This window comes from Pezoporus occidentalis, unplaced genomic scaffold (genome assembly GCF_034315485.1).
Source record: "Pezoporus occidentalis ecotype Australia unplaced genomic scaffold, CSIRO_AGI_Poc_V1 ctg66, whole genome shotgun sequence".
NCBI lineage: Eukaryota > Metazoa > Chordata > Aves > Psittaciformes > Psittacidae > Pezoporus > Pezoporus occidentalis.
Window position 1 is genome coordinate 3,333,912 of NW_026916009.1, and position 22,649 is coordinate 3,356,560.

At 35.4% G+C, this 22,649-nt stretch overlaps 1 protein-coding gene across 4 annotated transcripts in view; it reads left to right on the top strand.

Annotated features, from left to right (window-relative positions):
- The window catches only part of CCDC141 (coiled-coil domain containing 141), a 92,895-nt gene that overhangs the window by 35,313 nt on the left and 34,933 nt on the right, over positions 1–22,649 (top strand). For all 4 annotated transcript variants that reach the window (XM_062640634.1, XM_062640636.1, XM_062640637.1 and 1 more), the window contains exons 9-14: positions 2,321–2,440; positions 6,261–6,455; positions 11,186–11,358; positions 17,649–17,790; positions 19,519–19,638; positions 22,119–22,310. In XM_062640634.1, the coding sequence (XP_062496618.1) occupies positions 2,321–2,440; positions 6,261–6,455; positions 11,186–11,358; positions 17,649–17,790; positions 19,519–19,638; positions 22,119–22,310 (942 nt within the window). The remainder of the gene's footprint in view (positions 1–2,320; positions 2,441–6,260; positions 6,456–11,185; positions 11,359–17,648; positions 17,791–19,518; positions 19,639–22,118; positions 22,311–22,649) is intronic.

Sequence of the window (22,649 nt, forward strand, 5' to 3'; positions counted from 1 at the left end):
ATTAGATTCCCTGACTTTGATCCTATGTAAAAAAGCCACACACCTTGAAACCAAATTAGTTTCTGATATCCTGTCACACTCACTCCATTGTTGGCCAGTCATTATCCTTGCTGAGAGTGAATGGATTCTTGTTAAAGTATGCATGTACCAATATGGAGTACTTGGTTTTAATATTTGCAATTGAAATGATTACTCTTGTTAGCTGATATTCTAAACAAGTTCTGCTTTTGGGGATATTGTGTAAACAAAGTCCTTTCATTAAAAAAAAAAAAAAACAAACAAACCCAAAACCAAATGGCTAAAAAAATACAGTGCTTTTGTCTATATAGGTAAGAAACTTCGTAAATGAAATGGACTGTTCCACTATAACTTCAATGCTTTTGTTGACTGGTATGCATCACCTTTAGTGTTGTTTGGGTTTTCTATTTCCAGGAACTTTTACAGTCCTTCACAAATATCGTATATACAAGGCACGAGTAGCTACTCTGGGACAATGCAATACTGATAGTTCTTTTCCCATAAAAGATTATTTTAAGATTCCTTTTCTTTATAAGGCTGTACTTGATCATAGAAAAATCACTAAAGCCTGGACTTTAACCTGAAGTGCTACATTTTTCTTTAAATATGTGTTTGTGGTCCCATTTTGACCTAACTTGTTATTGATAAAATTAGACAAGGATGCTTCACTGGTAATATTTTGAAGATAGATGCATTGAGGATTACTGAAAGGCTTAGCTAGTATTGTTATTAAGAGAATGAAATATCCCCAGGATGAACAAAGGCAGATCTGTATTGTTATGATGATGCCTTCACATACTGATGATAAAAATATTATTTGAGATTTCAGATAGTAAGTAAAACATCAGCCACTCAAATACAGTGATTATTGTAATGAAAAAAAATACCCCAAACCCACCCTGTCTGGCATTTAACAAAATCAGCTTATGATGAGTGTACAGGGGAAATTATTTGAGACTAGCTTATCCTAAAGCTCAAAGTAGGCATGTGAAAATACATAGTGTGGGCTGCTTGAGTTCAAACTGCCTGAGGTAAGCTCAGATTTAATTTATGGCATATAGGTATGTGTGCTTTAATACACACAGGAAAAAAGGGAGTGAAACACAGTTTTTCATAGTGGGAATAATTTATAGGAAAAAAAAAAAAGTGTTTTCCTTCTTAATTTCTGTTTTCTACTATATCTGCCCCTCTCCGTAGTTACAACAGATACAGCTTGTTCCAGCCAGCTTTACAACTACTCCATCACAGGGCACAGCTGAGCCCATCAGCAAAGCTGATGGGACCTCTGTTAAAAAATATTTGAGAAAGGGTAAAACATTGTGCAGACATAGCGAGGAGTGAGGGGAAAGAAAAAAAAACCCATGAAACAATGCTGTGAACACCAAGGTCAGTGAAGGATGGGGAGGAGGTGGTTCAGATACTGGAGCAAGTATTCCCGTGCACCCCACATACATTTTGGAAGAGACTACACCACTGCAGGTGTTCCCTCCCCCCCCATTCTTTTATTTGTAACTGAAAATGTTTACAACACATTTTAAATGTTTTCATTTTTAGAATTGGTTAAATGTATTAGAAACATCTTCTACATGAACAAATAAAACAAAAAGATCCATAGTGTGCTGTTAAAAGCTGTAGTACCTAGAGTAGGAAGTAATTCTTAGTGTACCGTATATAATTAAAGTATAGTGGTGATTTTCCAGACTGAGAAGTTTGGAGGAAATCTCCTTGATATTAATAGCTCATTCAGACTACTCTTTTAAAATGCAAAGCTTCACTCAGGAGTTCCTGCCATGTGTTGTTTACAAAGAAAGTGAGAGGTACCCACTATGAATCAAGCAAGTCATTCTGTGCAATTTAGAAGGTATTCTTGTATAGCTCGTGTGTTTGCTGTATATGCTTGCTGAAGTAAGCCTAGAAAGGGATATTTTTAAGTTAATGTGATTCTAGGAAAACTGTGAAATATCTTTACTATGTTATAAACCATGTTTATTCTATGTGGGCTTATATCTTGATTTTGCTTTTACTGTGTTAATTTATAATTTGGTCATACTGGATTAGTACTTTTTTTTTAATGTTTTGTTACATATGCTGCAGTATGTGTTTGTTTTAACGGCAATCCTTTCCTTCTGCATTTATTAACATTTTAAATTATACAAATTGAACAAAAGCATGAACATTAGGGATGGAAAATTATAAGAATGAAAATTAGGGCTTCATTTGTTCATGTAACTGTTCGGTACTTATTAAAAAAGTGGACAGTTATTTTTCAAATTCTTCACTGTCTGAATTTTTTATTATTTAGGTAATATCCTGGTACAAGAAAAACATCAGGGGTTATTTTCACAAGCAAAACTTAGGCTCATCTCTATTGGAAAATGAAGAGTTACTTCAAGAGCTTGAAGAAATGGAAGTCAAAGTGAAAGTAAGAAATATGACGATTGATCACTGAAGCAATTTAAAAATTAATAGCAAAACATGAACTTAGGCATTTAATAAGCACATATAGGAGTAGATGGTACACGTGCATAAGATATATATTTCTAAAGGCCTAAGAAGATATTTTTTCATTTTACTACTTTTAATGCAGGCCTCCATGTTTGTCAGTGTTTTTCTCATTTAAAACTTTGAAAATTATTGATAAGGTAAAAGAGGAGTAATCCTTGATGTTGTTTAGCTGTTTTTTTCAATTTAGTGATGAGTACCAGACTGGTAGTTTACATAGTAAACCATGCTGCAAAAAACAAACAATTTTATTAGAATATTACAAAATTTTAATGTTCAGGAAGAATAAAATGCCAGCCACTTCTACCATAATTCATTGTCACTGAACTGTGCACAGGATTGGAAGAGGTATTCACCCATTTATTTCTTGCGAATCAAAGTTATAAAAAATACTATTTTCATTGTGAATATCAGCTTTTGAGAAAATAGATCTGTTACTGTCACTCATAAAGGCAAGATGGGATTGAAGGAAATGTTGATACATCTATAAATACACATATAAAATGGATATTTGTATGACCTAAATTGCATGTATTTAGAACCTTTTTTGAGATACCTCAATCGTGCTGTCATCAGGTGTGTGCTGTTCCTGGGTGAGGATCATTCCTCAATGATTTTCAAGCAATTGTGTTTGGCTCTAGTGTTGATAGCAACTATCAGGTTTATGACTCTTCGTAGTTATGTTTCTTTGTAAGCTTTGTAGCTGAATATCAGATGTTTGCCTGTTTACATAATTTACACTTAACTGCTTCAGGGTTGTCATGTATGAGAATAATATTTTGAATGCTTCTCCAAGCAGCAGGTCAGAAAACACATTTACTTCATCTAGGGAAGATTAGTATGAAGACCTAAATTCTGTTGCAAAGCTTTTACAGACCTATGGCACAAGAAAAGCAGAAGTAGCAGGCAGTAAATGAGTAAACTGCATTTCCAGAGAAAGAGGGACACATAGAAATACTTGAGGTGTCCTAAAGTATTGCTGAATTTTAGAACTAGCTAAATGGTCATTAGTCTTCCCCATATTCTGTACAGAAAGGCTATTCTTGTAATTTGCTGTCTGAATTAGCAACAATACCGTAAGTACAGAAAGAAGAACGATATGCATTATGATTTTGTCTAATAATTCTTTTCATGGTTGAAGGCTTATGCTAGGTATTTGCTGAAGCCACAAAAAGTTCAAGTTTTTTAGACTTAAAGCCACAATAGTTTAATTCATCATATTTAATACTCTTGAAAAATCAAGGAACCTAGAAGGAGTTCCTTTTCTTTGCCAAATGGAATAGTGAAAGCAAGTGTTTAAAGGACTTACTACCATAAGGAAAAGTAAGACCAATGACATGAGCTAAGGAGAGGCATTGAGCATAGACACATAGACTGCAGTGTGTCTTTAACAGGATAGAGGATTTCCCAAGCACTTCTTGGAAAACTGAAAAGTCAAGGTAATAGTAAGCTTTGTGTTCCTTTCAGGGAAAATGAAAAACAAATATTTTATTGCTGACTGCCAGATTGCTAGGAATTTAACATGTAGAAGGCTGAAGGACAGTAAAAACTGATATTTTCCCACTGGGTTTGCATGTCCTGCTGATGGAAAGAATAGCCTTTTTATGTGTAGAGACATTTCCTTCTAAATAGAAAGCTGAAAGTGAAATTGTTGCTAGCTATTTTGTAGAAAATTGAACCAAGCTTGAGTTATGATCAAGTAGGATAACAAATGAGTCTGACTACATTTAATGCCCTCAGGGAGTGTGTAAGGTTGTAATGTTCATGGAATATTTAAAACTATAAATTATTATAATAAATAGAGATTTTGAGCTTGTGAGAAAGGTTAGAAACTTGCCTCAGTCTAAATGAGATAGAGTTTAACCTCTGCTTTAATATCACCTAGAAGCTGCAACTGGGTACCTTGTATCAAGCAGGTTCATGAATGCTGTTACTGTGAAATCCTCTTTTCTGCATCTGCTTCTAAGCTAAGCAATTTCCTTTTCTGACACATTAAAATATGCATTTTTCATTCTGCAATAGATTTTTAATTATTTTACAAATAGCGTATAATAATGAAATGAGCATGCACATATTCAACTACACTTTTTTGCCTTTTTTAGGTTAATTATTATTAGTCCCCCCAAAAAGTTCTCAGTTGCAGTGTTGTTTCCTAATTCTCATAAAAACTATATATTTAAATATAAGTGCAATTTTTATTATAATCTGACCATTGAATGCTTTTGGGACCAGTCATGCCAGCTGCAAGTATTAGAAGATGATGACACTGCATGGTAGTACAATTGGATGTCGGGAATCTATACCCAATTCATAAATAGGCCAATCAATTTTTCAGGTAAAAAGGGACAAATACAGCACAGCAGACTATAATTATCCTCAAAATCCTCATTCTCACTGAGTATTACTTAGGACAGAGAGACAAGGATGGGATTTTATAAAAGGGGATTGTGCATTAAACAATATAGTGCAGGGCTTCAGTACAGGCTGAAGATTATTGCAGCCTGATCTCAGAAGTGGTCATTATTTTAATTTGAAAGAAAAACAAAACAAAAAAAGTCAAGAAAGATTTTGCTATAGCTACTTACCAGTAACAGACAAAACAAACAAAAAAAGCTTCTACTAGGCCCCAGATTAATCTCTGAATAACCAGATTACTTTTTCTTGGAAAACTTCCAAGCCACCAGCAATAATTTCCCTGAAAAAAAAAACTGAAACCCCCCAAAATTATGTAAGCATGCTGAAAATACTCTAACCTGTAATCTTGTTCTGCCATATGCACAAATATGAGTGGTTTAATGAAAAAAAAATGTTTTAAAATATTTTTCTGTCTGCTTTATAAGACATTTGATAAAAATCTGTGGAAGGAAATTCTAAATAAATTTCAAAAAGGTCCTTCTCTTTTCTAATTCATTGCCAGAAAAAGTGGAGAAAACATGCTAAGGCATGGGGAATTGCAGAATAACATCAGATGCTCCTTTCATTTTGAACAGCACAATAAGGCACCAATTTTAGGTATTCAGAAGCACAGCAGGATAAAGTACACTGTGAAACAGTTTTACTATTTTAAGATTTTCTCTACAGAAAAACAGCAAAACTAAAGTGGTAACTAATACCAAAGCAGTAGACGCAAGGCAAGATGATGTGAAATGCTTTTTTTCTCGACTCACTCCAAGTTAAAGTTTCTTTCCATTTAGGATGTCTAGTCTAGTGCATCTTTCAATACCTCTTTATTACCTGAAGAAGGTATTATGACTGAACACTGAAATCATGTTTATCATAGGTGAAAAATTGTAAGGAAAAAATTTTGTTCATGAAGGCTTAATCCCTAAATTTGATGTACAGATGGCTCTTAGCAGAAATTGTATCAATGGAAGCAGTTATTATGTAGGCAGTATTTTAGTTTGTTCTGGGTTAAATAGTTGGGCTGAAGAGGATGTTTGTCATGGGAGTCTGGTCTTACCAAGCAGAAGTTTCGTATCTTCATGTTATCTAGATTATTTTTCTCAGCAGATACACTAGTAACTGCTATTTCTGCCTGTGAAACTGTCAAAGAACATAGGATGACACTGCTGAAAACTCGTCACTAAAACCTAAGCTTGCTGAGAAGTCACTCCAACTGGAAGTAGTGGTATCTTTCAGGCATATAAATGCAATACATGTTTTCCAGTATTTCTATTGTCATTGTGAAGGTATATTACTTTTCTAGGTATAGTTGATTAAAATGGCATTTTTCTTGTTAGGAATGGAATTCCACTGTGGAGCAGCTGACAGCTGAAGCACATAAGATTTTGCTTTCAGAGGACTATACAGAAAAAGAACATCTAAAGCTTTCAAATCAGAAAATCTGTCTGTTACAAGAAGAAGTGTGCTTCCATATGGAAGGAAGGAAAGCACTGCTACAAGAGGCCAATGACTTTTTTCACTCTGCTGGCAAGGTTGGTAAGAAGCCAAGTCTGTAATAATAACTTGATAATACAACTGTCAGTGTGCTCTTAAAGAATGATACATGTGCATTTATGCAAACAGGGTTTGCTAAACAGTTTGGAATGGAGAATTACAAATCCAATTATCCTTTAATATGACCTTTCATCTCAAACTTCTATCCAAAATGGCACATGCATTTAAATTTATTTATTTATTTATTTTATTTTTTAAGTATATGGAGAATAGTACTCAGTTTCCAAAAAAAGGTACTTGGGAAATACTATCTGGACTTTAAGATCATGGGCTCTGTCATGATGGCATAATGCTTTATGAAGATACAGGAGCTCTAAAATACATAAATGGTTACAAGCTAGTATGGATATTGGAAACAATAGCTATACTTGCAGTGCTCTCCACAGGCAGCTAATTAAAAATCAGACATGAGAAAAATCAAATACAATATACAATTCCTCATACTACATTATATACCACGTGGTCTAGACATGATGTAACATGGAAGTGGCCAATGACAGCACAAAACACCTTTAGTCACAGGACAAATGATGAATTAAGGCCCACAACTATATTGAGGTCAGTAAGATATTGTATAGGCAATAATTTATATCACTGCTGTGCTCATGGGAACAAGCAGTGATTCAGATTCCAGAATTAGATACCTGCAGCTCTCACATGAGAAGTCTAAGAGGGGCCTACTTGTCTACTGAACTCTATGCATTGCTTAGTTTGTGTAGGTTGTGTTTCTATTGTCCCTAATGTTATGTGGTGATAATAGGTAAATCATCGATGACCAAAAAAGGAATATCTTAAAGCTAAATTTTTAATTTTTCAAAAAGCAGCTGATAGAAAAGTTGATCAATGAAGAATTGAGGGAGCTTAATATCATTAGTTAAAATCCATTTATCGATATACCAGGTTAAGAGTAGGTTTGAGGAGAAGATCATAGAAGGATCAATAAAGGTGGCAATAGTGTTATAACAGACTTCTGTAAGTTTATATTACTGCTATTTCATGTGTTGATGGTGAAAGTGAATAATACAAAATCCTCAAGCCATTTTAATTCTATTCAGAGCCAAATCTGTTTTAAAATGGTAACACAAGTAGGGATTTTATCAACATATGATCTTCCAGTGGAGTACTGTGGATTGCTTGCTGATATTTTTCTGCTTATAATATTTCTAATTTATGTGACAGCAGTAAGTAATGAAGGTGGTCAGTCTATAAACACCAAATGGGCATGGAGATTTTAATAGCATATGATTTTTTCTATTCAGCAGGTAAAAAAATGGACAGATGTCACACTTTGTGACATTCCAGCTAGTACTAGAGCATGTAATTTAAAAAGTGAATAAATTAGATATCAGAACAATTTATCACAGTTGTATTAGATTTTTTTTTTAACTAAGGCTGATAATATTCTCTAGTTAAAGCAAGAAGCAACTTAGTAATTTGTTTTGCTTACCATATAACAAAAGTAAGTTCTGTTATTGCATGTTGGTATTAATATACAACATTTGTTAAAGGAAATTTGAGTTAGAACAGAAGGAAGAACTGTCTGTCTCATCAGTCTTTGATGTCAGCAGGGATCTTATTCAAGCCTTTTCCATGTGTGAGCTATCAGATCAGACAGCTATCTTAAAAAAACAGGTGGTCAATTTTGTTGCCTTGATTTGGGGCACAAAGCATTTGAAGCATTAGGTCTTTAGTCAGTGGTGCTGACCAACTGCCTGTTACCCTGAAGTTAAAGAAAACAAGGGTTTATTTGCTTTTTGGAAATACTAAGCACTGAGACTTTACTATCTGAAGGTGTCCCATTGAGTTTCAAGTCTGATGATTTTTAAAATAAGCTGCTACATCTGAAAATTTTCCACGAAGGATGACCTCAGCATTAAAGAATAAGCTTAAAATGTGAAATCTCTTTGTTTCCATTTTACAACAAGCCTGTTCTTCAAGAGCATGTGCACCAAGCAGTATTAGTAATGCAGACTTTTCTCTCCAAACTTTTAGTTAGAAGACTAGTTGGAAAAGTTTATATTTTAAAATGTCCAAACACCAAATTTTATTTTTTGCAATATTGTTTGCAGGTCGTTTATAGAAGCTTTAAAACCAGATCACTTCCATGGGTAGATCCAATAACAACCTTCGTAGTTCCATTAAATGTGCTGAAAAAAATAATCTTGACTTTGCCTGCACTAATTTTTGTTTTGATCGCCAGGTGGGGCTATAATCACATTTATCTTCAACCTGTACTCTGTTCCTTCAGTGGGGTTTGTTGGTTTTTCTTTTTTTTTCACAAGTAAGCAATACTTGGCATTGAAATTATTTAAAGATCCCTGAAGTGAGAGAGATCTTTTGCTTCTTCTAGTTTGGACAAGGAGCTATGCAAATATATGTCTATTGCTTTGGGAGGAAAGGTAACATCTTTTCAGAATGCAGGGCTGGGCTTTGTGGAAGTGTCTGCTGAAGAAAGCAGTAGTTCAGGTGTGTCTGCACAGCGTGCCATTACACCTGTTATGTGTATGAGTGAAGAAAACACTATAGTTAGTATAATTCCAACAGTGCTTCTCAGGGTATACCTGAGCATCTGGACTCTCTTTACATGTAACAAAACAGAGTATTAGCTGTTTTGAACTAACTCAAAGAGAACTTTTAGATCTTGTCTCATTGTCATTTTAATTTTTAATGAATTCAGGAAAATAAACTCTCAGATATAGCCCTTGCATTGTGTTTGTGCTCTTAAGTTCTGGTATACATTTGGCTGTGTTCTCTTGTATGTTTGGCTGCACCAAGCAATATTTTTCTGCATGTTTGCAAGCTCCTTGGCTCTTTTGTAATCACGTACATTCCTTTCTAAGCTTTTCTTCAAATATCAATCCATTTCTATGCCTGTGTTTATGTAGTTACCTTCAGTTTGACTTTCTGCAGGGGGGTGTCTACGTAGGTATCGTCTGAGAATACTTGGGAAATGATATGTGAAGTAGTCTAAGATTGATTTGGTATGGTAAAAGCTTGAACGTTCACTGGAATAGCTTTAAGTAGATAAATAAGGCTTTTACTGAGTTTGATATGTTTGCAGATTCACAGTTTTAGTTAGCTGTGGAGTATCTGATACTTTGGTGCATAAGTTACTTCAAAATTCAACTTCTGATTTTGAACCCCAGGACATATATACTTTCTTCTAACTATTTTAGATGCTGCTTTTTTATTTATTTACTTTTTTCCCCTCCTATGTGCCATCAAAAAATTAAAAGTCATTTTAATTTGCTTTGAAGTGAACATACAGGAAAAATAACCTGGCAGACTCAATAATATAGTATGCATGTCCTATTTTAATCTATTGTGTATAGAAGTTTAATTACTTTTGCTCATGCTCTTTTCTTTATTTTCCTTAATTTCTTTTGCATTGGTTTCAGTTGTTTGAGAGAGTTCAGGCCTCTCTCCTTGCTATTTTGAGTCGGCAATATAAGGTTCATTCTCAGCTGCTGAATTCTTGGATCATATGTGATATGCTGTAACAAGCTGGATCATATTGTCCCTGATAATCTCACTGAATTTTTGTCTTCCAATTTTTTATGAGTGTAAAACCTTGTAAAAGTCTTTAAAGTAAAATTTAGTCAGTCTCAAAGTTCTCTTGCCCTTCAGATGTAGTAATTTTAAATTTGGTGTATTTAAATTGATATATTTAGTATATATATGCATTAAGTTGATTATTTAATATACATATATACATTTTAACATATATATTGTTGTCTCAGAATTCTCAGTGACGAACTGAGGGTTTGAGATCAATATGTTTTCAGTATGTAAGTCTGCAAAATTATTCACTGAAGTAATGCTTAGAGTATATACAGAGATTTGCAAAGTCAGAACACAAGTTTGGTGGTGTAAAAGCAGTTGTTTTCTTTTTAAAAATATGTAAACAAAGTAATCCATGTAATAGTCATTAGATTTTTACTTTATTACATAAATGTGTACATTCAATGAGAAATTAATGCTATTAGACATTTTCTACTGATTTGCTTTATTTAGATTTCACATTTTTCTTTGTTTAGAGCAGCAAAAATTTGTGTGAGAGAATATAGTGCCTATGCTATGATGGTAATTTTGCACAGTACGTTTGGGCACATTTCTATTTTACAAATATTAGTATTTATTAACTTTAATAATGGAGTATTGCAGTGCTGTCCTTAGTCTGTCTAAAAAGGCAGGAGTCTTTTTAGAGTACTTCCATCACTTTTTTTCCTGGTATTTGAATGAGAAAGTTCCTCTTGCACTAAAGGAAAACCGTGAATACCTATAAGAAATCCAAAGCTGCATATGTTCAAAATCAAAGCCTACCTTTATAATAAAAATATTTTAACTATAATGTACTTGTTGAATATACATTTGATATTTTTAAAACATTACAAGAAAGAGAATTTTGGTAAAACTCTTTAAGAGTGACCTTCAATAAAACTGTGTACTAATGTGCTGTATTACTCTTGTTATTTTGGTTCTGCTTCAGTATGTCAAATGGGCCTGATTATTGCTGAAAAAAATGAATAGTTTTAAATTCAAAGAGTTAATCATAATTTTGCATGACCATGCTTACATTAACTTTTGTTGAATTATACCTGTGTTCTGTAACCTGCAAAGTCAATACCAAGCCCTAAAGTAAATTAAATATACATGCACAATTAAAGTAGATATATTTAAAACAGTTGCTTTTTGTTTGGTTTTGCAGGTACTTGATGGTCTGGAAGGTATTGACAATTATCTTAAAATATTTAATTCAGAAGGCTTACATTTACCTATCTTGACAATGAAGTATGAAGAACTACAAGAAGCAATTAAAGGCTGTACAACAACTGCCTTGCAGAAGGGAAAAACTTTACTTAATAAAGCAGATTCTCACAGGTATTCCCTCTATGTTTTCATATCTGCTGTATTTCTCCATATCTACCTGTTGCTTTATAACTTGACTAATTAGAATCAGACTGCAATTAAGAGCCAGTGTAGTAAACTAAGTAGTTGTGCACTTACATGACCTGAAACACAAAGTTTCTGACATACCTATTTGTTGGTATTTATACAAACCAATCTCTTTAACAAGAAATCCTGAGAAATGCTACATGCTACTTGTAAGAGTGCTGTCAAACAGTGGAATGGTATATTAGGGCAGTGTACAGAAACCATCGTTTAGTTAACATTTTTTGAAAAGTAAATGCATGTAAATGAAAATTAAGATATCAGTGGCTATGAAAACTCCATGCTTCCCAATGTAATCCGTTTTGACCTTTTCAAAAGTCATCGGTCTAGTAATTATACTGTGATTTTTGCAAGACAAAAATACAGGTGTTAAGCCAAGCGCGGAAAATACTGATGTTTCTCCAGTTCTTAGTAGTTTTAATTATAGCGCCTTTTTTTTCCAAAGCTTTTGTTAATGACAGTGATAATGTACTCCACTGATATGATTTTTGCACTAATTCAAAGCATGGCTTAGTTAAGAATCCTAGTCCTAGAGGCTTATTATCTCCTGCTTTTCAAGTCTTAGTAGGATTCTGGTGCAATAAGAATAAATACCCCTCATACTACTGAGTTCTATTTTAAAGACAGAGCTAATGAACATGGCTGATGGTTGGCTAGTTGTCAGCTTAGCTCTACCTTCCCATTACATGCTTATGTCCTTAATTGTCCCTGGTTTCGAATAGCTTTAGTTCAACACAGCAAGTGAAAATCTAGAGAAAATTTTCATTTGATCACATGAACTTGCAAAAATTTTGTCTAAACTGCTTTTATCTGTCACCCCAGATGTAATTGGCTTGAGCCTAGCAAAGGGACAACGTAGAAAATTGAAACAGTTGTTTTGAGAACATGTGCTTTACAGCTGGCTTTACAGCTTTCGTTACTGCTTCAGCATCTCCTTGTATTTTAATGAAATGGAAAGAAAAGGGATTTTCCTCAGTGATTCCTAAACCAGCCATAATTCCAGAACACATGCTGCTGTTCTGTAGGACTTGATGTTTTGCTAAACATTACTTCAGTAGAAGCAGATGTTGTGTTTCAAATTATGTCTGCATGGCATTAATTAATGTTAGGATTTCTGAAGAAATTTATAGAATGAATATCTAAAATAACAAGTCATTAATTTTCTTTCTACCCTATTAAGAATTAAAAAAATATTCAAATAGTCCAAATCAGAAGTGGGATAGTAAGATATCATCAACACACATCAAGAAGAATGGGATGAATTTATCAAAATAATGCTATCAGTCATTTCTGGTAAAATTCAGGAAAAACAGGTAGTGCAACAGGCAGACCTTCTGTGTGCCAAAGCGCTGCTCAAGATACTCTGTAAATAAATAAAGAAGGCAAGATTTCTGCCTAGAAAACATAATTTAAAAAACAGCAAAGCATTCACAGAATCCCAGAATCCCAAGGGTTGGAAGGGACCTCAAAAGATCATCTAGTCCACCCCCCCTGCAAGAGCAGGGTGACCTAGAGTACATCACACAGGAACTTGTCCAGGAAGGCCTTGAATATCTCCAATGTAGGAGACTCCACAACCCCCTCTGGGCAACCCGTTCCAGGGCTCTGTCACTCTCACAGTAAAGAAACTTTTCCTGATGTTCACATGGAACCTCCTATGCTCCAGTTTACACCCATTGCCCCTTGTCCTATCACTGGACATCGCTGAAAAAAACCTAGCTCCATCATCCTGACACTCACCCTTTACATATTTGTAAACGTTGATGAGGTCACCCCTCAGTCTCCTCCAAGCTAAAGAGACCCAGCTCCCTCAGCCTCTCCTCATAAGGGAGATGTTCCACTCCCTTAATCATCTTTGTAGCTCTGCGCTGGACTCTCTCCAGCAGCTCCCTGTCCTTCTTGAACTGAGGGGCCCAGAACTGGACACAATATTCCAGATGTGGTCTCACCAAGGCAGAGTAGAGGGGGAGGAGAACCTCTCTTGACCTACTAACCACACCCTTTCAAATGCACCCTAGGATGCCATTGGCCTTCTTGGCCACAAGGGCACATTGCTGGCTCATGGTCATCCTCCTATCCACCAGGACCCCCAGGTCCCTTTCCCCTTCACTACTGTCCAGCAGGTCAGGCCCCAACCTGTACTGGTACATGGGGTTGTTCTTCCCCAGATGCAGGACTCTACACTTGCCCTTGTTGAATTTCATCAAGTTCCTCTCTGCCCAACTCTCCAGCCTGTCCAGGTCTTGCTGAATGGCAACACAGCCCTCTAGTGTGTCAGCCACTCCTCCCAGTTTAGTATCATCAGCGAACTTGCTGAGAGTACACTCAGTTCCCTCATCCAGGTCATTGATGAAAATATTAAACAGCACTGGTCCCAGCACCAACCCCTGAGGTACTCCACTAGTCACAGACCTCCAGCTAGATTCTGCCCCATTAACCACAACTCTCTGCCTTCTTCCTTCCAACCAGTTCTTGATCCACCTCCCTACCTGATCATCAAGCCCACACTTCCTTATCTATGAGGATGCTGTGGGAGACAGTATCAAATGCCTTACTGAAATCAAGAAAAACTACATCTACTGCTCTGCCATCATCCAGACACCTAGTTACTTCCTCATAGAAGGCTATAAGGTTGGTCAAACATGACTTCCCCTTGGTAAAACCATGTTGGCTGCTCATTACAGCTGAAGCAGCAGGGATTTAAAGAAGGTGAAACAATGTCGATAGGAAGTCTCACTAGAAATGTGTTTTGCTGTTTTAAAGGACAGTGAAAAATCCCAGGATCTCAAATATTTTAAATGCCCACTTGCATCATAAAAATGAATAAGTACCTTTCTAAGAAAGCAAACACAGAATATTATGGCTGTTCAGCTTTTCCCTGCTGCCTTCAGGCCTCATTGCCTGAATGTAATGAATTTGCCATATATTTCAATGAGTAGTGCTAGTACTTCTGTTCAGGTGAAACACTTTATATGCCTAAGCATGGGCTTGAGGATTACAGTCATGGAATAATTTAAACTGGCAAGAAACTCTGGAGGTAATTTGGTACAATCCTTTGCTCAAAGCCTGTCAGATTAGGTTGCTCAGGGACAAATTTTAATATCTCCAAGGATAGAGATTCCATGGCATATCTGGGCAACCTGTGATAACGCTTGAACACTTGCCTTGTGAAACATGTTTTTCTTATATGTCTGGTCAAGATTTCTGTTGCTGCAACTTGTGAGCATTGCCTCGGCCTTCTGCTGTTCGCCATTGAAAGTACTCTGATCTTGTCTTTTGTATAATCGCACATCATAAATAAAGACAGCAGTTAAGACAACCTCTTCACCTCTGTTAGCATCCCTTTGTACATAATGTGCTCCAACCTCCAACTATCTTAGTGGCCTCTGATCAATTCATTTTAGCTTGTCCCTCTGTCTTATGCTTTGGGGACCCAGATTAGACAAACTGGCCTCCAGATGCAGTTTCACAAGCTCTTAACTGAGGGCAGTAACCTGCTGGCTAGTCTCTTCCAGATGCAATTTAGCATGGGGCTAGTCCTCAGTGCTACAAGGAGGATCCTGACTCGCATTCAACTTTTTGTATACCATGATAAGTCTAAGTTTTGGTTTTTTTTTGCGTAACATATGGCTTTAGGAGATACCCGGGATGCCCCCAGCCAGTGTATAAGCCTAGTAAAGGTGACACAGTGAGTTCTCAGCAAATGTGGTAAAAGGTTATGTACAAGAATATTAATTTCTGCCAGAAACGTTAATGCATTGAAGGAGGAAAAAGTGATGCCTCTCTGTCATGTATAAACCTCTGTGTCATCCGTAAATGCTGGCCAGTATTTAGCCCAGTGATTAAACCACAAGGGACAGTAAGATTTGCATGAACAGCTTGAGGGGCAGAGTAAGATTTGGACAGAAAACAGAATTCTTATCAGGACAATCTCAATTAATATTTTATTCCTCTTATTTCACAATTCATTGGTAGTCTTAACTGCTGTTACAGGCTTTCCATTTCCTTTATCTAACTAAACTGGAAATCCTAAGGGAAATTTGAAGTCACCATTTGAAGGCAGTAAAGGATGTGGATCTAAAAAAGTTTAGGTATCTTTTCAAAAAAGCTGCTTTTTTCTGACAGATGAAAAGGTATAACCTGACCAGTATAACCTCCATTTTTTCAGGCAATATATTTATTAATAAAAAAAGAAGGAATCATCTGACCTTGCTTAGGTTGGGTGACTCTTTGTTAACTTTGATGAGATGAAGCCCTCAATTGCACTGGATCTTCTGAATGACGATACTGGAAAATGCATTTTTTAATGCACTATCAACGTGGCTACCTTGTGTAGTATTGGTTTAAATGCACCTAGAGATGATAGAGTACTTGAGTATTAAGAGAATTAAAATGTAGATGGATTTCTGCATCCATATTGTTTTGTTATTTTCATTTTTAGAATTCTGAAAAATAAGCCAGGCAGTTTGTATGCGTATGATAAGACTGTAGTGGTTTATGATTTATAAATCTAACACTGATTCCCTCAGGCTGAGCGAGGACTATGTTTAAGGCTAATCACACTGACTTCAGCAGCATTATTCAAATACAACTCACAGTAAAACCAGAGAAATATGATAATTCTGTCCTACTTTCAAATCATCATGAGGCATGTAGCAGCCTTATACAAAAAGATAATCCAAATAAATGAAAATGCTCGCACTATAGCAGGAATGTGACAGAAGGCAGCTCTTTCTTGTAATCCTAAAGTGTTTCAAAAAGAAAATATTGGTAAGTCTGATTTTTGAGCAATAATTTTTAAATTAAAACCAGCTAGAAAAACAGGAGGAGCAAATATACATTAATTCTAAAAAAAAAAATAAAAAAAAAATTAGTAGATTTTGTTCATTTAGAGAACCTTTATTACTTTGCCAGCCAATTAGCTTGCCCATGACTGTAAGAACTGTCTGTATTTTACTTCTGGTAAAATCTATTGTGTTAACTCATAACAAACTAATGTTACTTTCAAAGATTTTATTGAGATCTAAATTGTCATTCTCAAGACCTATAAATCTTGTTCTCTTATTGCTTTTTAAAAGTACGTGCTAGTACATGTTTTTTAAACAGATTTCTTTTTAAGGAGTACTCAAATAGAGGATAAAGCACAAACTAAGAGATTGCTAGTTTTTGAACGAGTAATTTGGAAAATTTGAAACCACTTACTCCCTGAAAAGGACTTAAAAGGCCTTAATATTTGGAATTTTTATGACCAAATTCAGATCAAATTCAAACAGAATGGCCTATTAATGCCATAATAACTTTTAATAGTGTAGAATAAAGCTTTTCTTTGAGGCTGCAGAGTTTAACTCTCTGAGCCTTGCCTGAAGTGAGGACAAAATTTCCTTTAATTTTACAGGGCAGAGAAGGAAACCGTGAATAAGTACCTGTATTAACATAAGTTTCTGATGAACCTGAAGTAATAAAAAATTTATTTTGAATTGGTTGTCTTACGAAAGTTCTTACAATTAATAAATTTCCGTAGAAAATCAATGGATATGTGGGTTTCTTCTTTTTTTTTTTTTTTAACACAAAAATTTCAGATCCTAATTCTGTGCAGTAACTTCTTTACAATTTGAAGAGGACTCAAGTATTCAGATTGTGAATAGTTTCCCTGATATTAGATGTTTTAAGTTATAAGACAAGTCTTTGTTTTGTAAATTTATGTTGTCTTTTACCCTGTTAAAACAAAATCTTTGGAAATGTTGACTTAGAACCTATAGACATTCTTTTTTTTCAGCTACTGTAAAAACACTGGAATATCTGAAAGTCCAAAGAAAGTATTCTTTTTAAAGTAGAAGTGATATGCTATATATTTTCTGTCTTTTTAGGTTGTTACATTTGTGGTTTTAGTCTTGAAATAGTTTAACTAAAGTTAGAATTATTTATTAAATGAGGTATTTCTCAGTGAATCAGGATATCTGGCACACAAATCTAATGTATGCATTGGTGATAAATTACTTGTTTGGAAATGTCATTCATGTGTTCTACTCATTATTAATTTTATTTGAATTAATTTTGGTATTTCTCTTGGTTATTTTTTTTTTTTTTAAGGCTCGTGGTCTAAAATTCGTAATTTACTTGCCACACAAGTCAGGGGGGAAGGTGTTTTTCTTAATCATTATCATCCTGATTGTTGAGCAAAGCTGAGAAATAACAACAGTTCTAATTTTCCATTTTAGCTCCTGGGTGACAGGAATTCAGAAAATGATGGAATATGTTAAAGAAAAAGTAGATCAATTGATCAAGCAGGGTCCAGATTATAAAGAGCTTACTTTGGAGAAACAACAATGGACCGCCTCTCTTGAAGATCATCTAAATAAGGTACATCATAACATGTCGTCTTCTTAATGTATTCATGAACAGTATATTGTATTTCTGTAATTTAGCTATGTGAATTTTAAAGTTAACTCAAGTACAAATAACGTACTAGTTTGTCAGAGAGCCCACACTTGTAGTTAGAATTCTGAATGCTGTTATCAGCATGAAAAAGCTTAAAGCTGTTCCAAAAAATACAGCTGTGCCTGTGAGAATGCCTTACCAGGGATTTTCAATAAAACATGGTTTTGCTTAGAAAATGAGATATTATAATTTTTAATTTTGGAAAAGAAGTGAGCAATCAGGACAGTGACCTTCATGCAGGTTTCCTACATCGTTTCTGTGACTTCTTTTTCATTTGCTAGTAGATAAAAATAGAAGTGTGGCAAAATTGGGGGTTAATAAGCATGGTGGCTGTGAACCACAGCAAATTTTCAGTAAGGCTGAAGGAGAGTAGATTCTATTCACTATAAAAATTCCCATAATTCATTAAGATACTGATGCATCAAGGACATCAGAGCTTTCTTTAAGATGTTGAATTTTCGGTAGTAGTGCAGAACTTTTCAATAACTCATCAGAGCTGGATTAGACACTACACAAGTTTCCATGTATAAATTCAAATTTAAAATTATAATCTTTTATCAAGATTCATATGAAGAAAATCCCAGATCATAGACCAAAAACGTAAATGAATTTAATGACTGAATAATTAAGTCTGCAATCAGATATTTTATAATACTAAAAATGTAGACCCAATTTTGACATATGATTTCATTCTGCAGTTTGCTCTAATCAATTTCTTCCCAGTCTTGCATTAGGGAAGACTTTGAAGATTTGAGTCATAATGCATGATCATTCATTACAGTGAACAACACTTACTGTTATATTCCTACCAAGCAAAAAAACTTTTTCTCCAATTTCATGCAAAGTGTCACAAAAAATTTGTTCCTAAATTCAACTGCCCTTGAGCATTATTTAATAAAATTTGAACCTCAGCAGCCACTTCTTAGAATAGATGTTACATGTGAATTGGGATGTCTGATAATAACTATGCATCCTGTGTCTGCCTGTGCCCCTTCATAAGGTGATTTGTTATCAGCACGCATATATAACATTTTACAGTGACAATGAAATGGAGTTGTGTATATGTATCAGCATAAAAATTGGCTCTTAACTTGGCAGAGAACCTTTAAATGTACTTTCTGTGAAAACAAGCAACAAAAACCCCACACATAAACAAACAAAAGCCCAAACAGGAAGACAGAGCATAATAGGAGTTTTTCTGCCAAGGTTGTAATATCTAGGTTTTAATGCAGTTGTGCCTTACTGAAACAATAAGCCTGGGATAATCTGATAATGGAAAGCACAGTCAACTAAATGGGAGCAAACAGGAGGATTTTTTTTCCTAAATTCTACCATACCTGTTAGAATTTTCTTAGGAGAAATAGTAGAACTTTCTTCCTTTATATTTTCATTCCTGGATTACATAATTATCTAAAAATCAAAAATACAAATTCCAGAGTACATAATCTAAACACCAACAGACAAATGTTACTTCACTTTTTTCTATTCTATTCTAAAGTCATGTTTTATACTGTTGTTATACTTGCTATTTGTATAAATTAATTATATAAATAGTTATTTTAGTTAAAATAGTTAAAAGTCATGTTTTATACTGTTGTTATACTTGCTATTTGTATAAATTAACTATATAAATAATACTTTCAAATAAAGGTATCACAGTCGATTAAAAAAATCACCCCAGTGCTTGCAGTTGGTATGGAGATTGGCTCATATCTGTCTGAATCGGAAAGGGTTTTGGAGAAGCACCTTGAACTGGCTGAACAAATGAAGGTAAAATAAAAAATAAGAGAAAAGAAACTTTATTAACCTTAAGTACTATTAGAAGGAAAGAAATGTCTTCCGTAAGTCTAAATAAGGTGAGAGGCTGAGAGGTTCTAGTGTATTCTTGGAAAGGAAATAGGTTTATAGTTTAGTTTTAAACTGTAGTTAGTGAACAAAACCACAGGTAACTTTACAAGGCAGTACTTCTGATATCATTGGTTATCCCCTTTGTCTCTATCTCATAGTGTTATTTGTTACTACCTCAAGATCCCCGTATCAGCCCTTGATAGGAAGACTCTTCAGATATTACAGTATCACAGTATGCTAGAGATTGGAAGGGACCTCAAAAGGTCATCTAGTCCAATCCCCCTGCCAGAGCAGGAACACCTAGATAATGTTACACACGAATGTGTCCAGGTGGGTTTTGAATGTCTCCAGGGAAGGAGACTCCACAACCTCCCTGGGCAGCCTGTTCCAGTGTTCCGTCACCCTCACTGAGAAGAAGTTTCTTCTCAAGTTTAAGTGGAACCTCTTGTGTTCCAGTTTGTACCCATTACCCCTTGTCCTATCATTGTTTGCCACTGAGTAGAGCCTGGCTCCATCCTCGTGACACTCCCCCTTTATAGATTTATAGACACTTATAAGGTCACCCCTCAGTCTCCTCTTCTCCAAACTATAGAGACCCAGCTCCCTCAGTCTTTCCTCATAAGGGAGATGCTCCACTCCCTTAATCATCTTCGTTGCCCTGCGCTGGACTCTCTCCAGCAGCTCCCTGTCCTTCTTGAACTGAGGGGCCCAGAACTGGACACAATATTCCAGATGGGGTCTCACCAGGGCAGAGTAGAGGGGAAGGAGGACCTCTCTCGACCTACTAACCACCCCCCTTCTAATACACCCCAGGATGCCATTGGCCTTCTTAGCCACAAGGGCACAGTGTTGGCTCATGGTCATCCTGTCGTCCACTAGGACCCCCAGGTCCCTCTCCCCTACACTGCTCTCTAAATGGTTTTCTACTCCTACGTGAGGCACTAAGTTTAAAAATTATCTAGACAGTCAGAGGCACAGAAAACTTTTCTTTTGGTTTATTATGGTGAATAAAAAGGATGAATCAGCAAAAGGGAAAAAATATATTTCAGGTGAAGAAACTCTGAAGGGGGCTCTAAAGTTGCCATTAGATACTCATTGGTCATGTTGGGAATGCAGCCATGGTAAGAAAGCACGGCAGCACCCAGCTCTGTAACACAGCTGAAATTATACTTAAGTCACATCCAGGCCCTTTCCAACTCTGGTAGCATTACTGTGGTATCTGAAAGTGGCTTAGAACCAGCTGAATCCTCTTCATGATCTTGACACACATGGTTATCCTATGTTTGAGAAGTTCTTAAAACACAATTACTCATATGGAGTTCTTTTTTGTTTCAGGCAGGAGTTTATGAAATCCAAGACCTGGTTCTACACAGAGTGCAAATAACTCTGTAACAGATTTTTGTGTCTCTTCTGACAAATATTTGCATGCCAGTGTGTTACATTTTTTCCTTTTTTTTTTTTTTTTTATTCTATTTGTGGAAGTGTACAATCTACCCTGACAATAATAATATCTCCTACCTATTCTTTCTGTGGAATGTGATATGCTAGAGTTTGCACTCCAGGCTAAATGCCAGAGATAGGTATGCTAAGTGGTATTGAGTTAAATATATAAAAGTAGATAAGCTTATAGACATAGATATATATGAAGCTCTGAATTAAGACAGTGAATCTGAAAATCAGAATCCTAGCCAAATCATGAGAAATGTCAGCTCTTAATATACTGTGACTTTCTTCTGTAACAGATGATGCAGGAGAAGATATGACCCAGTATTTGGTCTCTATTTTATTTTTGCAGATTTTCTGCATGCAAATACATTGATTTTGGCTGGAATATGCAGCTTGATGGGTAGGGACTAGTCTGATATTAGGAAGCAATTCTTGATTGAAGAATGAAGGCATGAGTAGAACTACGATTCATAAGGCCAAGTGCTATAAGAACAGGCCTTAAAACAATTACAGCAGTAGCCTTACGGTGAGCGAGTGCTTCTGGGTCTCACTCTAGAGTGGACACTGAGTTTTTCTGTGAGAACTGAGTATCAGGAAAACATTTAAGATGGATTTGAACTCAAGAGAATGATTTCAGAAAATTGGGCTATACTGTTCATTAAGGGAATAGTTCAGTTCTGGCTGTTTATGTTTCTGTATGGAATGCTTCTGTGTAACTGTTGAGAAGGGATTTACTTAATCTGAATACTAAGACTCCTACTTTTTTTTTTGTTTCATTCAAAATAACTATTTTAATAACTACATCCAAAGTTGTAATGAAAAAATGGTTATTTTAAGCACATAACATTTAATTGATTTATAAGAAAGCAATACTAGTAAAAATTAACAATGTGGTATCAGTATTCACAAATTCTTTTCAGGATCATACCTATTGTTATATGTTTCTGCCTTCAAAGGAAACATCACATGAACTGGAAGCAGCCGAGAGAATCATCGAAGATATGGAAGAGTTTGAACCTGAGCAGGTGGCAGCTTTTTCTAGCAGAGCTGACTTTCTAAATGAAGAACTGAAAAAAATTGAAAAAAGTATTAGTTCAAGACTAGAAATTCTAGAAACCTACGTGTCCTTTCTAAAGCTGACTATGGAGGTACAGGTTACTTATTCTCTGACTAGACTGTGAAAATACTGCAACTGAAAATGTGCTTTTAGCTAGCTAAGCCAAATCCAGTAGACAATGTGCCATGGAAGCACTGCAAGTCTTTATAAGTTCCTTTTTACCTTAAAGGAGATCAGCTCCATCAGGGCAAGCAGCCCTCATCATTGAACTTGCATCAACCTAATGACTAGTTTATGTACAGGTTTTCAACTGTTTTAAATTGTCATTGTAGAAAGTATTATAATTGAATTTTTTACTTTCTCCTGCACACATGTGCTCCCTCGTTATATATGTAATAAAAATGCTTATGTATATGTGCTCTCACCTAAA